Source organism: Astatotilapia calliptera, chromosome 19, assembly GCF_964374335.1.
Source record: "Astatotilapia calliptera chromosome 19, fAstCal68.1, whole genome shotgun sequence".
NCBI classification, from domain to species: Eukaryota; Metazoa; Chordata; class Actinopteri; order Cichliformes; family Cichlidae; genus Astatotilapia; species Astatotilapia calliptera.
In genome coordinates this window covers 19,601,360-19,621,548 of record NC_137440.1, presented here as the reverse complement: position 1 = coordinate 19,621,548, position 20,189 = coordinate 19,601,360, and the positions used below count along the sequence as shown (strand labels likewise).

Genomic DNA, 20,189 nt, shown 5'->3' with positions numbered 1-20,189 from the left:
AAAAATAAATAAATAAATAAAAGATGAGCAAAATTCAATTCAAGAAAGAAGAGACAGAACACAGAAATACAGAACATAGGACAATAAGACGAGAGTCTTGAGTTTTGCTATTTAAAGGGAAACTTTATTAAGTCCAACAATAAAATACAAAATACATCCCCCCACATGAGATGAGAAAAAAAAAAGTCAAAAACTTCTGAAAACAAGTTACTTAAAACTTTTAAAACAAGTTCAAGACAGGAAAAATAATTCTGATCCCCCCCACTCTCCACCTCCTCAGAAGCTTCACTGCGCTGCCTGCTGAGCCTGACGCCGCAGCAGCACGTAGATCTTCTCTTTGATCCAGTCCTTGTTGTACGGCTGGTACGTCTGCGTGTCAGCACGATACCTGAGGCAGCACCAAAAATTAAATTCAGTTTCAACGTTTTTCTTCCCCCCCCCCCTCTGGTTGGCCCAGGATCTTCAGTTTTTTTAATGAAAACATGCAACTCCTTATTTTTAAAAACACCCAACATGAGCAAATAAGTGACCTAAGTAGCGACTGTTCTTCTAGATTTGTCTTTTTGCGAGCTGCGATTAGCTCAGAGGAACTCAAACAGAGTAATCTTGCCTGAATAAATGAGCTTGAACTCCCCAAATTAAGAATAACAAATTGCCCTAAATCACCTGTGGGCAGGTTATTGCAGCTGGCTTGTTCTACATCTCTATAAAGCTTGATGTGGTTTTCACTCACTGCCACGAGCATTAAAAAAATATTAATAGAAACACTGATGCTGAGATGTGCCCGTTCCTGCCAAATGCAGCAGAAAAAAAAGCTGGAAACAAGCTCTTTTTAGAAGGCAAACTTACTGCTAAAAACTGCTGGAAATATCCCTGCAGGGTTGCTCTATGAATTATATACATGTTTTGGCAGCTTTGTGATGGAGAAATCTAAATGAAGGAAATAAGAAAACCCAGCAGATGACAAAAAGATTGAGGAAAAAAAGGACTGTCATTGATTTGTCATCATCAAAAGATATGGGTTCTAAATTATTTGAGGACAGATTTTAGCTCGAGGAGGGGCTGATCTGTTTTTCTTTAAAAATACAAAACATCAAGTGTGCCATTATAACTGTAATATCTTTTTTTTTTTTTTTTTAAGTCTGTCAACATTGCTCATCTAAATTCTTACACCTGAAGGGTGTACAATGAAATGAGATTAATAGGTTGGACAGTTATTTTCTATGTCGCAGGTGGCTCTCTTTTTACCTGGTTAAATCGCCATGATAACTTATGCTGAACACATAACCTGGGGAGCAGCTTTGGTTTTAAAATAGTGTGAAAGTGACATGTTTTCACTGATTCTTTTACTTACAGCATGCTGTAAGCACAATATAGATCCTTTGCTGGAGAAATAAGTTTATATGTGCATTTTGTTAAGCTGAACCTAAAAACAGTAAACAAAGTGCAAACTGGACACCACATTGTCATGGAAATGCACTTTTATTAATTTTGCGATGCATAAATTACATAAATGTTGTTATATTCGGTCCTAATCTGCGGTTAAGCCTCATTTAGCCTGGTGGAACTGCAGCTACTAAAATACAGAACACACAGCAAGAATACCTGTTCAATCAAAAAAAATTATTTCACTTTGATATGCCGAGAAACTAAAGTGATTTCTACATCTCCTCTATCAGGCTGTGGGACAGTAGCATTTAATATGCTAATGTATCTGGTTAAAAGTTTTAGAGCTCTAATTTGCTGCTATCACTTTAGAATAAACAGCATCCCTGAGAGCGCACTCAGAGATAAAATAATTAACTTGAATTAAAACACATTTCACTGCTCTGTGTGATGAATCCAGAGATTAACGAGCTTCTGCAGTATTCATCTCATTTCTTAATCACTTGTCTTATTGCCCCAAAAAGTTGATTCTGTTCATTTGGCTGTACTGTTTTCGGTGGGTGAAATGCCACTCATCCAAGCGACTTCTTCAGTCTCAGTCTCTTATAAACAGTAAATTTGCATAATGACTTAAACTAGCACCACTGATGAATGATGGGCTGTGAGGTTTGAAAGCCACAGAGATGTGGTGTCTAGAGAAAATGCATCTAAACTCTTCCGATACTCCTGACACACAAGGGATCACTAAAGATTTTCACTTAGGTAGCACTTGTCCTTCATCCTTCCTGGACTACCTGGAGCATAACACATCCACAAACATCCCCAAAACATGCCGCGCTAAAAATTGGTCCACCACAAGGATCCGGTCCCCCGACACAAACCTGCCATGATTAAGACATCAAGGCAACGAAACAACCTTTGGCTAAGTGGATAGCATGACACAGAAGAGCTAACTCGTCAGGCCAGGGGACTCTGGAGTCTATTTACACCTACAGGCCAGTGGCCACTATTTCAATGATAAGGATGTACGCATCCTGGACAGGGAGAAACGCTGGTTTGAGCGCACAGTCCATGTACTGACCTATCCATCCATCTTCTTCCGCTTATCCAAGGCCAGGTTGCAGGGGGAGCAGCCTAAGCAGAGAAACCCAGACCTCCCTCTCCCCAACACCAAGGTGTTTCCAGGCCAGCTGAGAGATATAACCTCTCCAGTATGTCCTGGGTCTGCCCCAGGACTTCCTCCCAGTGGGACATGCCCAGAACACCTCATTCAGGAGGCATCCTTTTAAGATGCCCGAACCACCTCAACTGGCTCCTAACGATGTGGTGGAGTAGCGCCTCTACTCTGTTCCATTCCCGGATGGCCGAACTCCTCACCCTCTCTAAGGGAAGGGTTAGGCTACCCTTTGGAGAAAGCTAATTTTCACTGCTTTTATCCACAATCTCTTTCTTTTGGTCACTACTCAAGGCTCCTGACAACAGGTGATGGCAGGGACGTAGACTGACCAGTAAATTGAGAACTTTGCTTTTATTCTCAACCTCCTTTTCACTTCGACTGACCAGTACAGTGCCCATATCACTGTAGCCACAGCAACAATCGGTCTGTCGATCTCCCGTTCTCTCACTTGTGAAAAGAACCCAAGATACTGCCCCAAGTGGAGGAGTTAAAGTAACTGGTCACTGACCAGGAGTGGGCACTCCACCCTTTTTCCGGCCGAGGACCATGGCTTCAGACTTGGAGTGCTGATTCTCATTCCTGTGCGTCACACTTGGGTGCAAACCACTCCAGTGTGAGCTGGAGGCCACCACAAGATGCCAAGGCAGCCCTGGCAGAGTCCAAAACTCACTGGGGTCTGACTTATTGCCAGTTATGTGGGCCAAGTCCTTCAGGAACTCAGGGCGAACCCTATCCACCACAAGGGCCCTGCCACCAAGGAATTGATAATATGCCTCAGTGACCTCACATATATTGCACAGAAGTCCAATAAGAGAACACCACTCGGATTCAGATCTGGTAGGTCGTTCTTCCCAGTCACTCCCCTCCAGTTCTCACCGTCGTTACCCACGTCAGCATTCAAGTCTCCCAGTAAAAAGAAAGAGTCTCCAGGTGGAGCACCCTCAAACACTCCAACCCAGGGACTCCAAAGAAGGCTTGGTACTCTGAACTGTCGTTCAGCGCATAGGAGCAGACAATAGTCAAGACCTGTTCCCCAACCAGAAGGTGCAGGGAACAAACCCTCTCACCCACTGGGAAAAACCCCACTGTACAAGCAGCAAGCCGAGTGGATGCTAAGATACCCACCCCAGGCCGCCGCCTCTCACCAAGGGCAACTCCCGACTGAGAAAGAGTCCGGGCCCTTTCCACGAGATTGGTTCTGGAGCCTAAGCTGTGCGTGCGCTTAGGTGAGCCTGACCTTATCCAGCCAGTACCTCTCAACCTCACACACTAGCTGAGGCTCCTTCCCCACCAGAGAGGACACGTTCCATGGTTCCACGGTTTATAAGGTTGGGGAAACCTGCATTCAGCTCAGATTGAAAAAGTCATTTGAGTGATGAAACGATTCCTCCACTGAAAACGCTACATCCAGATGAACAGAATCAACTTTTTGGGATTTCTTTACCTGGATGATTGAGCATGCATCAAGACTTATTTCTCTTTTTTTTTTATAGAACCCCACCCCCCTTTTTAAATCTGTCCTGCCCAGCAGATTTAGCAAGCAGAATCGTGAACTGAATGCACTGATGTGGCAAACACTTTTAACACTCTATTGACTCCTCTAGTTTTTTTTTAAAAACTGATCATTCTGTACCATCAGTTAATTATGCTTTGCACATACATAGGTTTAGAAGACATACACAGGGCTGGATATGACAAACAATTTAATAATTTAACATGAAACTTACACCAAACAGCTGAGGTCAGCCAGGTCATCAATAAAGTCAAACAGCTGGCTGATATCGTATGTTATCGACGGACTGTTGGGGTTCATTCTCTTTAAATGCTCCTCATACATCTTGCATACACCTGCCAGGGGAAAATATGCTATGTTACACTCACAATGAGTAAATATTTCCATATTCACTTGACAATGTTTTGATTTCTGATGCAAATAAGGAATACCTTACAAAATAAATACCTGAAAAGTCTATGATTAGAAATACTGCAGTAAAAATAATAAGATAACAGATTAATTCCTTCCTAAAGTCAAAGAAAGATAACTGTGCTACTAGAAACAGGAGATTATTACCATATGAAATGCTTATTTGACAATTACTTGTCAAATGACCAGAGTTTACTGGACAGTTTTAGTTGAACTGCCTGACCACTACAACCAAAAGTTTTCTCATGTAAGTAAACACAAGTTGCATACATGTCGGGTGAAAATAACCAGTTTCCCTTAATATTTTAACACTACAGACTCAAGATAGATAGGAAATATCATGGAAACTTCACTAAGTTTGACTAAAATTCCAGGTGGATGCACGTAAGCTGTGTACATGTAAACAATGAAAGCCTGGAAGTGTGGAGTGGAATTACATATCACTGAAAGAAAAGGCAATACACAAAAGAACAAAGAACCACCAGCTTACCCTCCATACACTCATTGACTGACTCATAATCAGCGTAGGTCCTTCCCTCCGGCCTCTTGGTGGGCTGTACCAGAAGTATGGTGTGAGACTGAAAAACAAAATACTTATTGTTAGTCTGATAATACAAGTCACCTTCTCTATTCAACATCTTCAAATGTCTTTTTTGTTAGTTTGTGGGGGTGTACTTCTGTGTGAATATAGAATCTGAGGCAAAAACAGTTTATAGTTCTAAGAAGCACGAAAGTCAATATTTGCTCTGACCATCTTAGGCTTCTTGTCATGTCTTTGGGAATAGCTCTGCAGGGCTCTTTGAAGGAGATTCAACGCCATTGTTTGGATGTTGGCTACTTTTTTTTTTCCCAATCCATGTCAACATGATACAACAATACTTCAGTAATAATGAGGCCTGGGCTCTGGGGAGGCCAATCCATGACTGATAGTGTTCTACAGTGTGTTCTTCTACCCAGGTATGCTTTTACTGTATTGCTTGTGTTTTTTTGGTGGTGGTCAGAGGGCCCGGTGGCGCCAGTGTCCGGCAGCCTCGCCTCTGTCAGTGCGCCCCAGGGTGGCTGTGGTTACAATGTAGCTGTCATCACCAGTGTGTGAATGGGTGGATGACTGGATATGTAAAGCGCTTTGGGGTCCTTAGGGACTAGTAAAGCGCTATATAAATACAAGCCATTTACCATTTACCATTTAGGGTCATTGTCATGCTGAAAAATTAAGGTGTTGCCAATCAGATGCACTGCTGATGGTTTTACGTAGTAGATCAACATCTGTGCTAATTGTGTTCATAATTCTATCAAATTGGACAAATTTCTCAATTGTACTGGCTGAAATGCAGCCCCAAACTGCAAAACACTCACTGTGGTCACTTTCTCCTGAGTCCTCCTCATATTAATGATAATTTGTACAAAAAACGTCAAATTTTCTTCATAAGACCTGTTCCCACTGATTTTCAGTCCAGGTTTTGTATAATATGGAATACCTCAGCCTTTTCTTCCTGTTTACCCATCTTAAGAATAGCTTCTTATTACCCACCCTTCCACTGAGACCACTTCTGATGAACCCAGTGAACAGTAGATGGAACAACTAAAGGGTCAAATGCATCTCTCAGATCCTGTGTCGGGTCTTTGTTGGATTTATTTATTTATTTGCTATTTCTTAAGGATATAACTTTCAGATATCTGGTCTGAAAGTTATATCCTACCACTTATTTTGTCAGGTTTCCTCAATTTTCTTCCATGCACTCTGCACGGCATGCTACGATATGCCAAGTTTTCAGCTACTAACTCTTTGTAGTCATCTTGATGGTGCAAAATTACTATTTTAACCCTGTGTGAGACTGGAGGACTGCTGCTCAAGAACCCCTTAAAAATAGTACAGAAATTTCTGGCTGACTGGAAGCAAAACATAATTAAATGAGGAGTGGCTTAAGACTTTTGCACAGTTCTGTCACTTACGTTACTAATTTTCAAACATTTTTACTTTTATTTAATGTAATTGTCTTTCAATATAAGGCACATTGAGTATTAAATAAATAACTACATTACATTCAACAAATACATTCCATCTGTTATAATCAAGTTATTACACATGGTATATTAAAATGCAATATTTTGGTTTTGTTTGTAAAAACTACGCAATTTTAGAATCTTATCTGGCTCATTAACCTAGAATGACTAATTCTCATGAAAATTTAGGACTGATGGAGGAATATTAAGAACAGTGGACATTTTTGGGGGCCAACCACAACAACAATTTAAAAAATTGACAAAAATGTTTCAAAATCCAAACGGCCCATTTTGAAATGAATTATAAACAAATAGACCTACACCTAAGCCTACAGCAAACTATTCGTCTAAGTGCTAAGTAAAACTATCTTTAGGCGATAAGCAAGTGGCAAAAAACTGTTAATAAAAGTAATTAAAATAATATTTTCGCCTCAGGCTGCTAGTCTCTCAGTCGTGAATGTGCTTCATGTCTTCAGAGGTTTGTTGGAGCCAAACGCCCACTCATGCTAACTATGCGTTACAAATCGTTTTTACAACAAACCCGGCTCTGCTGAAATGACCCGCTAAAACCGACGCACTGCTTTTGCTCTTCGTACAAATCATTCCTGCAAACAGTGCATCAAAACGTACTAACCATGTTTTCTGACGCTTTTGAGTAGCTCTCTGCAGATTTTCTTAGCTCCTTGCGTCGTCTCCTCTGTTACCCGGAAGAACAACCAGCTGAGAACAAAATGCGCTATTTTAATTCAAGCTATTTGTTTCGGTTTCTTATTACTGCTTCGGTATGGCGATAAAAGCTAACATTTCATCCTTAGAATTTATTTAATTCGACGAGGTTGGCAAAACAATAAAGACTACAAACAAATCTCGAACTGTTTTTTGATCCTGAACATTCGCTGACTCTACAGGAAGTAGTTTGCAGCAGCGGCCGGATGTATTGCGAGAACACAGGAACAACAAAGAGGAGAAAGCACCCGGGTTTAAACCCGACTCGAGAACCCCCAAATTAAGAAAATTATCTTGCGTTCATAGCAGGTAAGTGTCTTTCTTTTAAGGGACCTTTTCAGGAACCATTTGAAATTTGGGTTACGTAACTTACCCAGCGCTTACCACCCGCAGCGGCCGCAGCCTGCTCTATCGTTATTACATTATTGGCTATCGTTAACTAGCCATTTTAGCGAATCTCCAATTAAAAATGACCTCTGTGAGTAGTTATTACAGCTAGATAATCAACGTTACAGCTTACTGGTTTCTCTCTGATAGGCATGTAAAGTCAGCAAGAAGAAGGGATCAAATAATACAGATTTTGGATTTCCCGGCGTGTAATCAGCAGCGTGAACGTTACATTCCCATAGATGTTTTATTTTTATTTTTATGGCCTTCAAAGATATCTTCAAGTCTTCAAGTACAGGTTCAAATACAATTCTCACGAGTCTCTGTATACACAAGAAGAGTTACTAATCAGCGTAATCATTCTTCTTGTATACAATGGCTGTGAAGTGAACACTGCCCTTGTCTGATCTCCTCCCCCCAAAATGTGTGTGTACATACACACGCATTTTGTATATATTGATTGATTGAAGTTCGACCAAGGCTAATTTGTGGCTCAAATGTTACCTTGACATATCGTGTTGTTATCTCTTAAAACTGAAGTCTTATCAAAATCTATTTCCTCCTTATTTTACAATAAGAAAGGCCTCTCTGTGGAAAGATAGACACATCGACATAATTCAGCACAATCAAGGTTGTTATTTAAGCCTGATATTTAAGTTTATCCTAGTATTTAAAATGTTTTAATTAAAATGGAATGACTGATAAGTCTTCGAAACGATTTCACAGGTAATATTTTTGAGAAATAACTGGAACTGTTTAAAATATGAGAAGAATGTATTTTTAAAAAAAGGGTGAAATTGTCTTTTAAAATGATTTCCAACTCTGCGAAACACTGAATTCCACCACTAAGTAAATTCTTACCACTTAATTAGTGCTACTTTAGTATTTTATATGGGTCTTAGGTTTTTTAACATGCATTTTTAGGTTGGCTTTTAACATTTTTACAGTGGCCGATAGACAGGAAAGTAGTTAAGATGAGCAGCAAAGGGCTGTGGATCTGAATCAAACCTGGGCCGCTGCGGCATATGGTTGCATGTTCATGCTGTGAGCTAACCGACACCCATATTGGTCTTGTGTTTTGTAACAACATGCACACGCAATGGAACTCTGATATTCACTGATATTTAACATGTTTTCTGATTAATTTACTTTTGTCACTGTCCCTTTCATTTCACATAACAAATTTGCCTAATCTAGTTTATAATCTGCACAAAACATGACTCTCTCTGTCTTTACACGCTTGATTTATTCCTGTGTTGGTGGTTATATGTTCTATTGACCCACTTCTCTTTCATCAGGGTTGAAAAGTTCCAGTTTGCATGTAAGGACAAGAGTCCACCGAGCCAACAATGGCGAACAATGCAGAGGATATCGAAAACAATATGGTCAGTATGAAATAAAGTTTCACAGTGCCTCTAATGCTATATCCGTCTATTTTAATGTAGTGATTAATGATTGCCACACAAGAGTCTCAGTAAGAGGGAAGTAAAGTTTCGTAGTCATTTTGTAACGTCATGTGCTGTTGAGTAGTTTTAATTGAATCATTTAATTTGGTCTCTGTTACAGTAAATTGTCCAGGACAGGGTGATTATATTCTGATAAGGAGCAGTGTGTTTCAGCTGACAGCACAACCATTAACCTTTAAATCATACATAGAAGCTTTAGGAACAAGTTGGCTTTGTGCTCTGAAGTTTGCTGTTACTGTAAACAAAGGCATTTCCTCCTTCGTGGAGTGAATAACTCAAAGTCCCTTTTTACTGTCATAGTGCACTTAACAGTGCTTAGCCTTGTGCTTTACAACAGTTGAACTCATACACTGCATCTATATTTCAGCTAAGGGAACACTTTGTTTCTGTTTTCCAGCCAGATTTGTCAGAGTGACAAGTCTGGCTAGGAAGGGCGTGCTGTTACAGTATCACTACATACCTGGTTAATTTATTCAGAAAAGCAGTCTGTATCTCTTTTGTCCTTGAGACCAATATTGGCCTAATTCCCAGGACTGAGACACAAAGCAGCATACCACACAGCGAGGTCATTTTTGCACAGCAGCCTGTTTAAAAGCTCTGGCAGCTTTCACTACTCGGATCTCTGGAGACGCCTCCTGTCTTCATTTCTGTGTACCTGGTACAATTGCTTCATGTCTAGGCTGCCGCATGTCTCGACTCGTCTGGCAGCCTGACAGTTTTAGTTCACACAGTCTCCTTGAGTTGCGTCCTTATTTTGTCCTGACGGGACAGATCCTCAGGGTGAGTGGGAACAAGCACGCTGCTGTTATCCTTGGAGCAAGAGAGGCGGTGAGCCAGTCAAGTGCACATATGGATCATCTGATAACATTTAGTTTTAATCTTTCACATTTTGGTGTGCATTTGTTTTCAATTTAAGCAAATAAAGTGGCTAAATGAAAACATTTAATTTGCCAATATAAAGAAGAAACTACTTTTGGCTGCTTCTGTAATCATAAGGTGGTCACCACAGCGTTCCTGGCACAACCCTAAAGGGATTTGTGTCTCCTCCTGTGATTGATCTGGGGATCTTTCATTTGTTAGGCAAATGTGTACACCACTAGACATTTGTGTGGCAAAATCTTAGTTCAGAGATTTCATTATGTATGTGTAAGATACATTTTTTAACTCTATCATAGTAGGTAGGGGCTGATAAAACTGTCTGAGGGAATTTTATTTAGTAACGGGAGGCATAACTGTGTGTGTGTGTGGTTGTTTGTTTGTTTTTCACACATTTCAAATATGGCTCTTTTCCTGCATCAGCAGAACCAACAGGAGGCTAACAGATCCCCAGATTCCACCCAGAAACCACAAGAAACTGGTGTGCCCAGAGCGCGGTCCAGAGGTGGTTCAGCAGCTGGTGCTGGAGCTGGAACTGGAGGAGGAGGTGATAGTGGCGGTGGAGGAGGTGGCAATGGCACCAGCCCGGAGCAGAATGGGCAGCCCCCCGCTGCTCCCGCTCCAAGAGTGGTGGAAAGAGAGGAGGAGGAGGATGAGGAGGAGCTGACTTTGAAATACGGGGCCAAGCATGTCATCATGCTTTTTGTCCCAGTGACGCTTTGCATGGTGGTCGTCGTGGCAACCATAAAATCTGTCAGCTTCTACACCCAGAATGACGGGCAGAGATTGTAAGTGCTGTGACCCATTTCACACTGATTGTAATAGGGAAATGAGATGATCCAAGGCTCACATTAGAGCCTCTGTTTGAATGACATGCAGTGCAGGTCAGGAGAACTGCCACTAGGTATAGATAATGTAATGTGCTTGTGTCCATGCTTTGGGCATGTAGACAGTAATACGTGTAGCTTTGTTAATGCTTAAGATCTTTATAGAGAGCCTGAATTTGGCTCAAACCACAGAAAGATAATCTTACATATCTTTAGTTTTTCTGAAGACTTTAATGCCCCTGAATCATCTGCTCCAAAACTGTAACTGTACTGTGTGTGTGTGTGTGTGTGTGTGTGTGTGTGTGTGTGTGTGTGTGTTTAATCTGTCACTTCAGGATCTACACACCATTCCCTGAAGACACAGACACAGTAGGACAGAGAGCCCTCAACTCCATTCTGAATGCCACCATCATGATCACTGTAATCATCGTTATGACTTTGGTGCTGGTGATGTTATACAAGTACCGCTGCTACAAGGTACAGATTAACACCTCTAACATCTTGCTGCACCACGTATATAGTCTTATTAGCTGCACCCTAGAGTGTAAAAACACTTAATGTTTCAAGGCTTTTTTACAGGATGTGTTTAAACTTGTTAAAGTTGGAAAGACATAGCTTCACTAGGAACATAGTGTTCGTGATAATTTGTTATTTAGCTGTACGGCTTAGATAAAAAAAACAACAAAAAAAACCAATAAAAAAACAAATACAGAAATCTCCTGTGGAAAAGCGCCAAACACAAAACATGTTTTAAGTTGTCTGTCAGTTGGTGTAGATCCCCAGTCAAGTTGTAGAAATATGATTTCAGGAACTGTGACTGTGTTAGAAACAAAATAAAGTTGGTAAGGTGTGGCTCTAAATCACTGCTTCCTTTATCAAAGCTCCTTCATTATTATTGAAAGGTTTAGTTTTTAATCAATACTTGACTTTTGCATTCATAATTTTTGTTGAATTAGCAGAGAGTAGTTATAAGAAACAGACACCATTGTTTTCCCTTTCCATTGCTAGAATGCACAGCATGATGGATACATTTACACATTGAGTTGGAGACTAAAATAAAAAATACAGGGATTAAGTGTGATGAAATATATAGCAATTTAATCATGGAGTGATCACAAATACAAATACAGCTCTCATTGATGCTGTTTTCTGCTTGTCCATTGTGTTTCCTGTGGTCTACCTTGTATTAAACATGGCTTTGCAACATATATAAAAGTAAACCGTCTGAGCTAAAAGCACAGGCTTCAGACTGCTGCAAACACAGATCAATTTTTGCTATTCTTGGGCTGTATTCACATACAGCCCAAGAATAGCATAATACAATAATACAATAATACAACATCTCTCATACGGTCATCTCATGAACACTGCTCTGTGACCACAGAAGCCCCACCCACAAACCTTCTGCTGGCAAAGCAAATGCAGCTATACTACAGGATAAGTGGTAAGAACATGGACTGGAGTACATCAGAGAACCAACTCCCATTACATGAGATTTTTAGGGTGGAAGAAATGGTAGCAGAAATTGAGTTGAATGAGTGTTGGAGAAAATGTGAGCCACATATTAGTGACCATAATCACATATTTTGGTCATACCCTGAAGTAAAAATGTTTCAGGAGGAGAGATTAAAGAGACTCAAATTTTCATTAAAGACCTAAAGGCGACTCCTTTTGGGTCAAATATTGTAGTTTAAATCAAATTCTAGATACAGAGTCTTACAAGCACAGATTCGGTGAAATATTCTGTAAATAATGCGGATTTTTGTTCTCACAGGTGATCCAAGGCTGGCTCTTCCTTTCCTCTCTCCTCCTGCTCTTCTTCTTCTCCTACATCTACCTCAAGTAAGCCGCACAACTTAACTTTTAATGCAGTTGTTACAAACATTTCAAAGTGTCAAGCAGTTTAATTCATTATGCTTTCACTCTGTCCAAACAGAGAGGTTTTTAAGACCTACAATCTGGCCATGGACTACGTAACCCTAGCGATAATAATCTGGAATTTCGGAGTGGTGGGGATGATGTGTATTCATTGGAAGGGACCTCTGCGGCTCCAGCAGGCCTACCTCATCATGATCAGTGCCCTGATGGCCCTGGTTTTCATCAAGTACCTGCCAGAGTGGACTGCCTGGCTCATATTAGCTGTCATATCTGTCTACGGTAAGTCTCGCATGCTGCTTTTTGACCTCTGTGTTCTTTAAAGTCTTCATCAAACCTTTGAAGATGTTTTTGTGTGCTAATGTCCAGTCATCTGGTTTCTTTTAGCGGTTGCGCTGGATAAAAGCATGGAGGGGGGGGAAAAAAGCTAAACTTTAAAATGTCAGTTTTAAGATATATAAACTTTTGATTTTTAAACAAAAACTTTTTAAGCAATTGAGCCTTTTCTATATTTTTGATAAATGAATAAACTCTGAAATAAAACCTAATCTTGACCAATCCGTTACACCTTTAACTAAACACCACTGTGCAAATGTATTCTTACTTATAGGAAAATGTTTTCTCTCTGCAGTGGTATCTATGCAAGTGTTGAAATAACTCGTTGCTAGAGGGAAGAATGTTTCTCAAGAGCTAAAACGTTTACAAAAGTACTTGAAAATGGGGTGAAAAGTCTGTGAGGAATGGAAATGTGGGGGCAGAAGGGCTAAAAGCCAAACCTGATATCCAGAGAGCACACACAGATGCTCAAACTGTCAAATCAGTGGTGGCAACAAGAAACACATACGGTAGATAGATTAGGTGTCAGTCACAGAGGAATTTTTGAGTTAGTGTTCCAGGCTTAAATCACTTTGCGTTTATGCCATAGGAAGTGTGTTTGCCCGAAAGCTTGCTTAATATTTTTGTCTTGATTTGTGCATTTCCTCAAAGACAGCGCACTGGGACAAAGTCCAGGGTATATCAAGCGTCATCAAATTAGATTTCCTGTTAGTGTGGCAGTTTTCTTTTCCAAGAATACTATTTAACTGGGAGCCAAAGTTTAGCCACAGATCACAGTGTTGTGTAATACTTGGATGTATCATAAATTTTGCCATGTTTCAATAAACTAGGAAATAAACCCTTTAGAGATTTGGGACTGCCAGAAACTGTGCATGTTAACTTAAGCTCCTGCCCCTTGTTCATAGAAGATATCACATCAGGTCATTTGGCTTCTTAAAGAACCCTCTGTTCAGTAGCTAACATCCTTTTTCTGGCCTCTGTCGTCTTTTCTCTTGCAGATCTGTTGGCAGTGCTCTGTCCCAAAGGGCCTCTGAGGATCCTGGTGGAGACTGCTCAAGAGAGAAATGAGCCCATCTTTCCAGCTCTCATCTATTCTTGTAAGATGGACAATGTCCGCAGGCCTACACCACTACATTTAGTAACATTTTGCTGATATTTAAGGGGTTTTAAAAGCATATTACATCAAGAACTTAGGAATTACAGGTATTTTTATACACAGTCCCCTTTCTTCAGTGGCTCAAAATTAATTGGACTTTTAAATGACAGGAGAGAATTCATCTCTTGTTATTTCATGACAAATTAAGCAGACATAATGCCTAAAATTGATTTAAAGAGGTAAATTTGTAATTTATAGCTTAAATAGCACGGTAATATAATTAATTTCATCACTAAGAAAACAACTTTGCAACGTCTGCCTGAAGAACATTCATCAGGAGCTCGGCACATTTGTTAAGGTCTACAATCAGGGGACGCCTTCATAACCGGAAATACAGAGGGTTTACAACAATGTACAAAACACTGTTTACGCTCAAGAACAAAACGACCAGATTAGACTCTCCCAGAGTCCCAGTTCTGGAAAAAAATCTTTGGATAAACAAAACGAAGACTAACTTGTAACAAAATGATTGAAAGAGAAAAGTATGGAGGAGGACACAAATTGATCATCAGCCAAAGAAAACCGCATCATCCGTCAGACATGGTGGAGGTGGTTTTATGCCATGGCCATGTCTGGCTGACAATCGGGTCACTAGTGTTTAATGATGATGCGACTGCTGATAGAAGTAGTAGGATAAATGTGAAGTGTACAGGGCTGTAGTATCTGCTCTGATTCAGCGAGATCTAAGAACCAGCAGAGCTTACTTTTCATTTACTGCAGATTAAACGGAGAGCAGAAAGACCCACACACATGCAGCATTGAAGGTAGCTATAGCAAAGGCCAGCATTTAATAATGTCCGTTGATTCTAAATATCACGGCGCCATTAACTGCAAATGATTTTCCTCCAGTACCGAAACAAAGAAGATTTATTCATAGCACACGTGAAAAGACCCAGGAAAACCGAGTTAACGATAAAAACGATAACAAAATGACGCTGAAAACCGATAAAAGTCAGTATCACACATCCTGCTTTAAACAGTGAGACCTTAACCATTCACCTCCATTCAAACACTCAAATGTTTTTAAATATCATCAGAAACTTCAGCTACCTTCAGCAGTTATTTCTAATGAAACTTCTTCTGCTTTCAATAGTTCAAATAATCTTAAATTTAAGCTTTGTTTTAGAATGTCTGCCTTCCCTTAAACAGATGGTGTTTCCTTTAATGGACACTTCAACTTCATATAGTGCTTGTTTTTTTGTTTTGTTTTGTTTTTTTCAGCTCATTTTAAGATGTGTTTGTAGCACTCTAGCTTCAGCTGTTGCTAACTTATATTTACCTTTTAAAGGCTCTTAACACAAACCGATCTCCCAAACCTTCTTCTCCAGCTACGATGGTGTGGCTCGTCAACATGGCAGACACAGACAGGCCAAATAGGAACTCGACAGAAGCAGCTTCGCCTCAACAAGAGCCTCAAGAAGGTAACTAACAACTCAAAGAGATGGACTGCGCTTGACTTTGGTGCTCGACGGTAGGGCTGTATGATAAAACGATATATATCGGATGACGATATAAAAACATCTATCATTTCATTTTACGCTATCGTTTGTTTCGTGGTGTCGCAAAATAAACGTTTACGGCAATATTTTTTCACCGTTTTGATGGTCACTGTAGTGGCTATATTCATTTCTTAAAGTTCTCTCTTTCTCTTATATTTAATATAACCACACTACGTACAGACAAGCGCCTGTTTTTATGGGTTGTCGTTAGCAACAACGGTGGTCAAACCATCGGGTGTCCGCTTGTTTATTTTCCACATAAACCTTTCACAATAAAGCTCAAGATCCTGTTGAGACTTTTCAAAATAAACTGAATCACGTGAAAGAGTATGCAGAGTATTTACGGATGAGAAGCAAAAAAGAGCCGTCAGGTGCTAAAAATAAACCTTTGACTCAAACGTTAGAACAGGCTTTCCCCCGCAGCACGCTGTGTAATAAATACAAAGAAAATGGCGGCCGTTACAACTTATGACTAAAAATGTATAGTTTCATGCATCTGTTAAAACACTCGACTTCAGGTACACGACGCCCAGCTGGAAACACTTCACACAAGTTGAGCTGCCCGAGATTCACAGAATTTACAGACAATGTTAAAATTTTGTGATTTATATTGTTATTGGATAGATGTTTTATATCGGGATATGAGATTTTGGTCATATCGCACAGCCCTACTCGACGGTTACTTTTCAAACCTGACTGGTATCTTTTTTCAGCACCAGTGGCATCTCCGGTCCCATCGAGTCCGTCACAGGATGATGGAGGTTTCAACCAGTCCTGGGTCAGCCAACAGGAGCATCGACTGGGGCCGCTCCAGTCCACCGAGGAGACCAGACGGGAAATCCAGCAGATGCCCTCAGCGCGTCCTCCTGTTGAAGAGGACGATGAGGAGAGTAAGTGGTGAAACAATATTGAACATTATGGCTGACTAATGTGTGGTTACTGCTGGATCTTATGTAATACTAAGTACACAGGGCAGATGGAAGCATAAACAGAATGTTAAGTAATGGAACAAGTATATTTACTAACGTTGGCGTCCATGCAGGATTGCAGATTTAAGCCCAGTATTCCCTGCAACTATGTGGCTTTGCAGCGGTGAATTATTCCACTCTATTCTACAAGTATTACTTAAAATGGGCAAAGATCCTACCTGCGTTTTCTGAAAACAGCTGCCTGCTGAAACATAAAATATTTTGTCGTGCTCCATAGAGTTGAGCATCATACTTTAAATCATCCAGATTAGCTATTAAGTAAAAACAAAACCCGTCAGGGTCATTTTTAGATTTTAAAAGTGTAAAAAATTTAAAAGCCGGGTTTGGTAATTCAAACCTGTGAATTCTCACATTGTCTGCTTTCTTCTTCTCAGCGTGTAATCATCAGCTTTCACTTCCCTCTTCTACTCAGACATTAAACATTTTAGGAATGTTTTTAAGTATTCCCTTTTCTGTGAAATTGGGGGCATGTGTGAATGGAACTATTTTGGGACTGAGAAAATTAGGAAGCGATTATTCAAGGAAATTGCTAGTGTTCATCTCTGTGCTATATTGAGGCCAGTGCTCGTTTTAACTTAAAGCTTCAGTAAATATGGGGTGAGCGATCTTGTTTGTACAGTAATTACACACAAGGAAAGGTTTCTATAAGGGTTATAGGGTGTGTGGCTGAAGCAAAACTTGTTTGAATTGACTCCACCCTGAATGTGGCGTCCCTCTGCCTCCTCAGGGGGTGTCAAGCTGGGACTCGGAGACTTCATCTTCTACAGCATGCTGGTGGGAAAAGCCTCAGCCACGGCCAGCGGCGACTGGAACACCACCCTCGCCTGCTTCGTAGCCATCCTCATTGTGAGTGATCAGCTGTTTATTTTGGTATCAAACTCGACTCACCGCAGTTTCAACCCTCTCTCAGTGCACAGTACCCACCCCCCTTTATGTAAACCTCTTGATTACATAATAAGCAATTTTTTGCCTCCTTCAGCGCTGATTTTGTTTGGTATACAATTACTCAGTGTGCTATTTCCAAAGTGTTTTATTTTGTCTGTCTCTGCCCCCGCAGGGCTTATGTCTGACTCTGCTCCTCCTCGCCATCTTCAAGAAAGCACTCCCCGCTCTGCCCATCTCCATTTTTTTCGGCCTCGTCTTCTATTTCGCCACAGATAACTTGGTACGGCCCTTCATGGACAAGCTGGCGCTACACCAGTTCTACATTTAGCAGGACGCTGCCCTGATAACCCTCACCCACATAGCTCTCCGGCCAACAACATGAGAGCAGCTCCTTCACAGCCGGGGAACAAAGAGCGATGCTGGGGCCCCTCCCGCCCCCACATCCCCTCCTAAGAGCTCATGATGCTGGGACACAAGTTGTTTTTTCTCTGCCTTTTTTTCTGGCACCGAAGGAGCGTATTCTCCACAACAGCTGTTCTTAAACCTTTGTATTTCTGTGTTAAACCAAGAAGCGACGCTTCTCGCTCGGCTTGGGATCTCATCTTCAGTTCGTTTGCTGATCAACAGCTTCAGGCGCAGTCCAAACCCAGTGGGAAGCTTTTACTTTTATTTATCCAGGGAAGCTTTACAAGAGCTCATCCGCTCCTTTCTCAGCAGTGCCCATTTTTTTTCTTTTTTTTGCATACACACAGACACCCCCCCCACACACACACACACACACACACTCAAAACCAGGAGAAGCCCAGTCCAACCGCAGTCTTCTACAGCTGTGGCTTTACAGCAGGTGCCTTCCTCAGGGACACCTTAGCGGTAGCTGTTGAGCAAAGGGAGACGTTTTCATGAAATCTTCCTTTAAAGACTTTGAACAACCTTCCTGTCACATCTGTTTGCATTACTGCAGAGCTACCACTGGCCCCGAACTAAACCGAAGATTACCAAGCCTTCATCAGACGAATGGACACTCAGTGATGATAGTGATAATAGATAGAAATGTGTAGTTTGATTGTGTATAAGATATCAGTCACCAGAGTGTGCTTTTCTCACTGCTAAGAATGGTTAAAAAAAAATCACTTTAGACACGCAGAAGTCTGAAGCAGGTGTGATTTACATTGATGTACGCTGAAATGGATGCTTTGATCATGTGAGGCTCTTCCTTATGTGAATAGTAGAGACTTTTCTCTCTTGGACTGAATAATAAGTGTTATTGTGGCACCCATTACATAATTTCACCAAGTTTTCTGCCCCCAGTTTTAAATGGAATCAGATTTGAATTCGCAGCTCGTAGAGGGAGGAAAGAGCACTACAGTGACACACTCACACCTGAGACTTGTCTGCCACTGAGGAGCTCTGCTGGAGCAGCCGGTGGTTCAGTGCCTTGCTCAAGGGCATTTAAGTAGTTGTTGTTGTAGGCCAGAAACATTCTTTTCCTTCTTTTTCCCTTGTCTTTATTTTTATTTTTTTTTTCCAACCTGTCGATTGGGATTGTAACCTGTGATCACATGGTCACAAACTCTGAACCTTTAGGCTATAGCTGCCCTCATGATGCTCGCCTGGTGCTTTTTGGAACTATGCTACATCGATACTGAAATGATTTTACTTACAAGCAGATACAGTTATGTTTTGTTTTGGGGTTTTGTTTTTTTTTTTTCAACATATGCAGAAAAGAAACAGTACTTTTAGAGACATGACTGTATTCACTGGATTCCTGCCAGTTTATTAAAACCTGCGAGCGTGTGAAAACAGTGACGTGCAGTTGTTGAGCGTCAAAACCTGATAAGTGAACGAGTGCATCTATTTCAATTTGACACCTCAATTTGCAAACAACTTAATCTCCACTTATGAAGCAGACTGCTTTAGTCGGATTAAAACCAAAAACTTTCACTCAAAAATTTAAAAAAGCGATATGATATGTGTAAGAACAAAAAGCCTGCACATTACTTTGGAGGGTGACCAGCACTTCTGTTATTCCACTAGAGGCTCATGCTTGCAAAGAGAAGAATTCAAGAGGCGACATTTTAAACAGACCGTTTTTTTTCTCCCCCTTTTGGTTTTTGGGAATGACCTGGGTTACTGGCTTTTTTTTGTCCTTCACATGCTTATGTGTGTTATGCAAGGTTCCTCCAATTCAAATTTTGTTCTTTTTTTTTTTTTTAATAAAAAAATGAACAATAAAATTGAAAAAGCCTTTTTTGTTTTATTGTTGCTGCAGTTTCTTATCAGACATCTGCTTCTATATCCATTCTCAACCTGTACAAACGGTGGGACCACAGTTATAGTCCTGGAAGTCTTTGCTCTTTCTGCTACTTACAGTTCATAGCTAATGCATCGGGCCACCACCAAATGTATGGTTTACACCACAGCTGCCCTAAATTAACAGAATTGTTAATTAATGTCTCTGTATCTTGATTCTGTTCATCTGGAGCGTTTTCAGTGGGAGAAACATTTTGTCACTCATCCAAGTGACTTCTTCAGGCACTTGGATCAAATATTTAGTTAAGCAGATGAATCGAGATAGAAACAAAACAGGATATTTAGTCATTTCAGCACAAAAGCTATAAACTAGATTGTTCTCTTTTTCATTTCCACACCCCACAAAGGTCAGGATCAACATCAACC

General features: G+C 40.6%; 2 protein-coding genes across 3 annotated transcripts; one reads left to right on the top strand and one right to left on the bottom strand.

Annotated features, from left to right (window-relative positions):
• Positions 1 to 102: 102 nt before the first annotated feature.
• On the bottom strand, positions 103 to 7,443 carry erh (ERH mRNA splicing and mitosis factor). Its single transcript, XM_026152004.2, has 4 exons — positions 7,126 to 7,443; positions 4,978 to 5,065; positions 4,291 to 4,411; positions 103 to 388 (listed from the first exon to the last, which is right to left on the bottom strand). The coding sequence occupies exons 1-4, from the start codon at positions 7,126 to 7,128 to the stop codon at positions 286 to 288; spliced, it is 315 nt and encodes a 104-aa protein (XP_026007789.1). The 5' UTR covers positions 7,129 to 7,443; the 3' UTR covers positions 103 to 285.
• Positions 7,389 to 18,298, top strand: psen1 (presenilin 1). Of its 2 annotated transcripts, none has more exons than XM_026152003.2 (11): positions 7,389 to 7,526; positions 8,903 to 8,989; positions 10,373 to 10,734; positions 11,109 to 11,250; positions 12,548 to 12,615; positions 12,710 to 12,930; positions 13,983 to 14,081; positions 15,469 to 15,561; positions 16,353 to 16,529; positions 17,356 to 17,474; positions 17,686 to 18,298. In XM_026152003.2, the coding sequence occupies exons 2-11, from the start codon at positions 8,954 to 8,956 to the stop codon at positions 17,839 to 17,841; spliced, it is 1,473 nt and encodes a 490-aa protein (XP_026007788.1). In that variant the 5' UTR covers positions 7,389 to 7,526; positions 8,903 to 8,953; the 3' UTR covers positions 17,842 to 18,298. The 2 variants fall into 2 exon arrangements, with proteins under 2 accessions (XP_026007788.1, XP_026007787.1); XM_026152002.2 differs by having other exon boundaries at positions 10,370 to 10,734.
• The last annotated feature ends 1,891 nt before the right edge of the window (positions 18,299 to 20,189 follow it).

Excerpts from the sequence above, each read along its gene's own strand:
- erh (XM_026152004.2), bottom strand. Across the intron at positions 4,412-4,977 it reads AGTCAATGAGTGTATGGAGG|GTGTATGCAAGATGTATGAG; the intron begins GTAAGCTGGTGG and ends TTCCCCTGGCAG. Across the intron at positions 389-4,290 it reads GCTGACCTCAGCTGTTTGGT|GTATCGTGCTGACACGCAGA; the intron begins GTAAGTTTCATG and ends GTGCTGCCTCAG.
- psen1 (XM_026152002.2), top strand. The coding sequence starts at position 8,954 with ATGGCGAACAATGCAGAGGATATCGAAAACAATATG. Across the intron at positions 10,735-11,108 it reads CAGAATGACGGGCAGAGATT|GATCTACACACCATTCCCTG; the intron begins GTAAGTGCTGTG and ends CTGTCACTTCAG. Across the intron at positions 15,562-16,352 it reads TCAACAAGAGCCTCAAGAAG|CACCAGTGGCATCTCCGGTC; the intron begins GTAACTAACAAC and ends ATCTTTTTTCAG.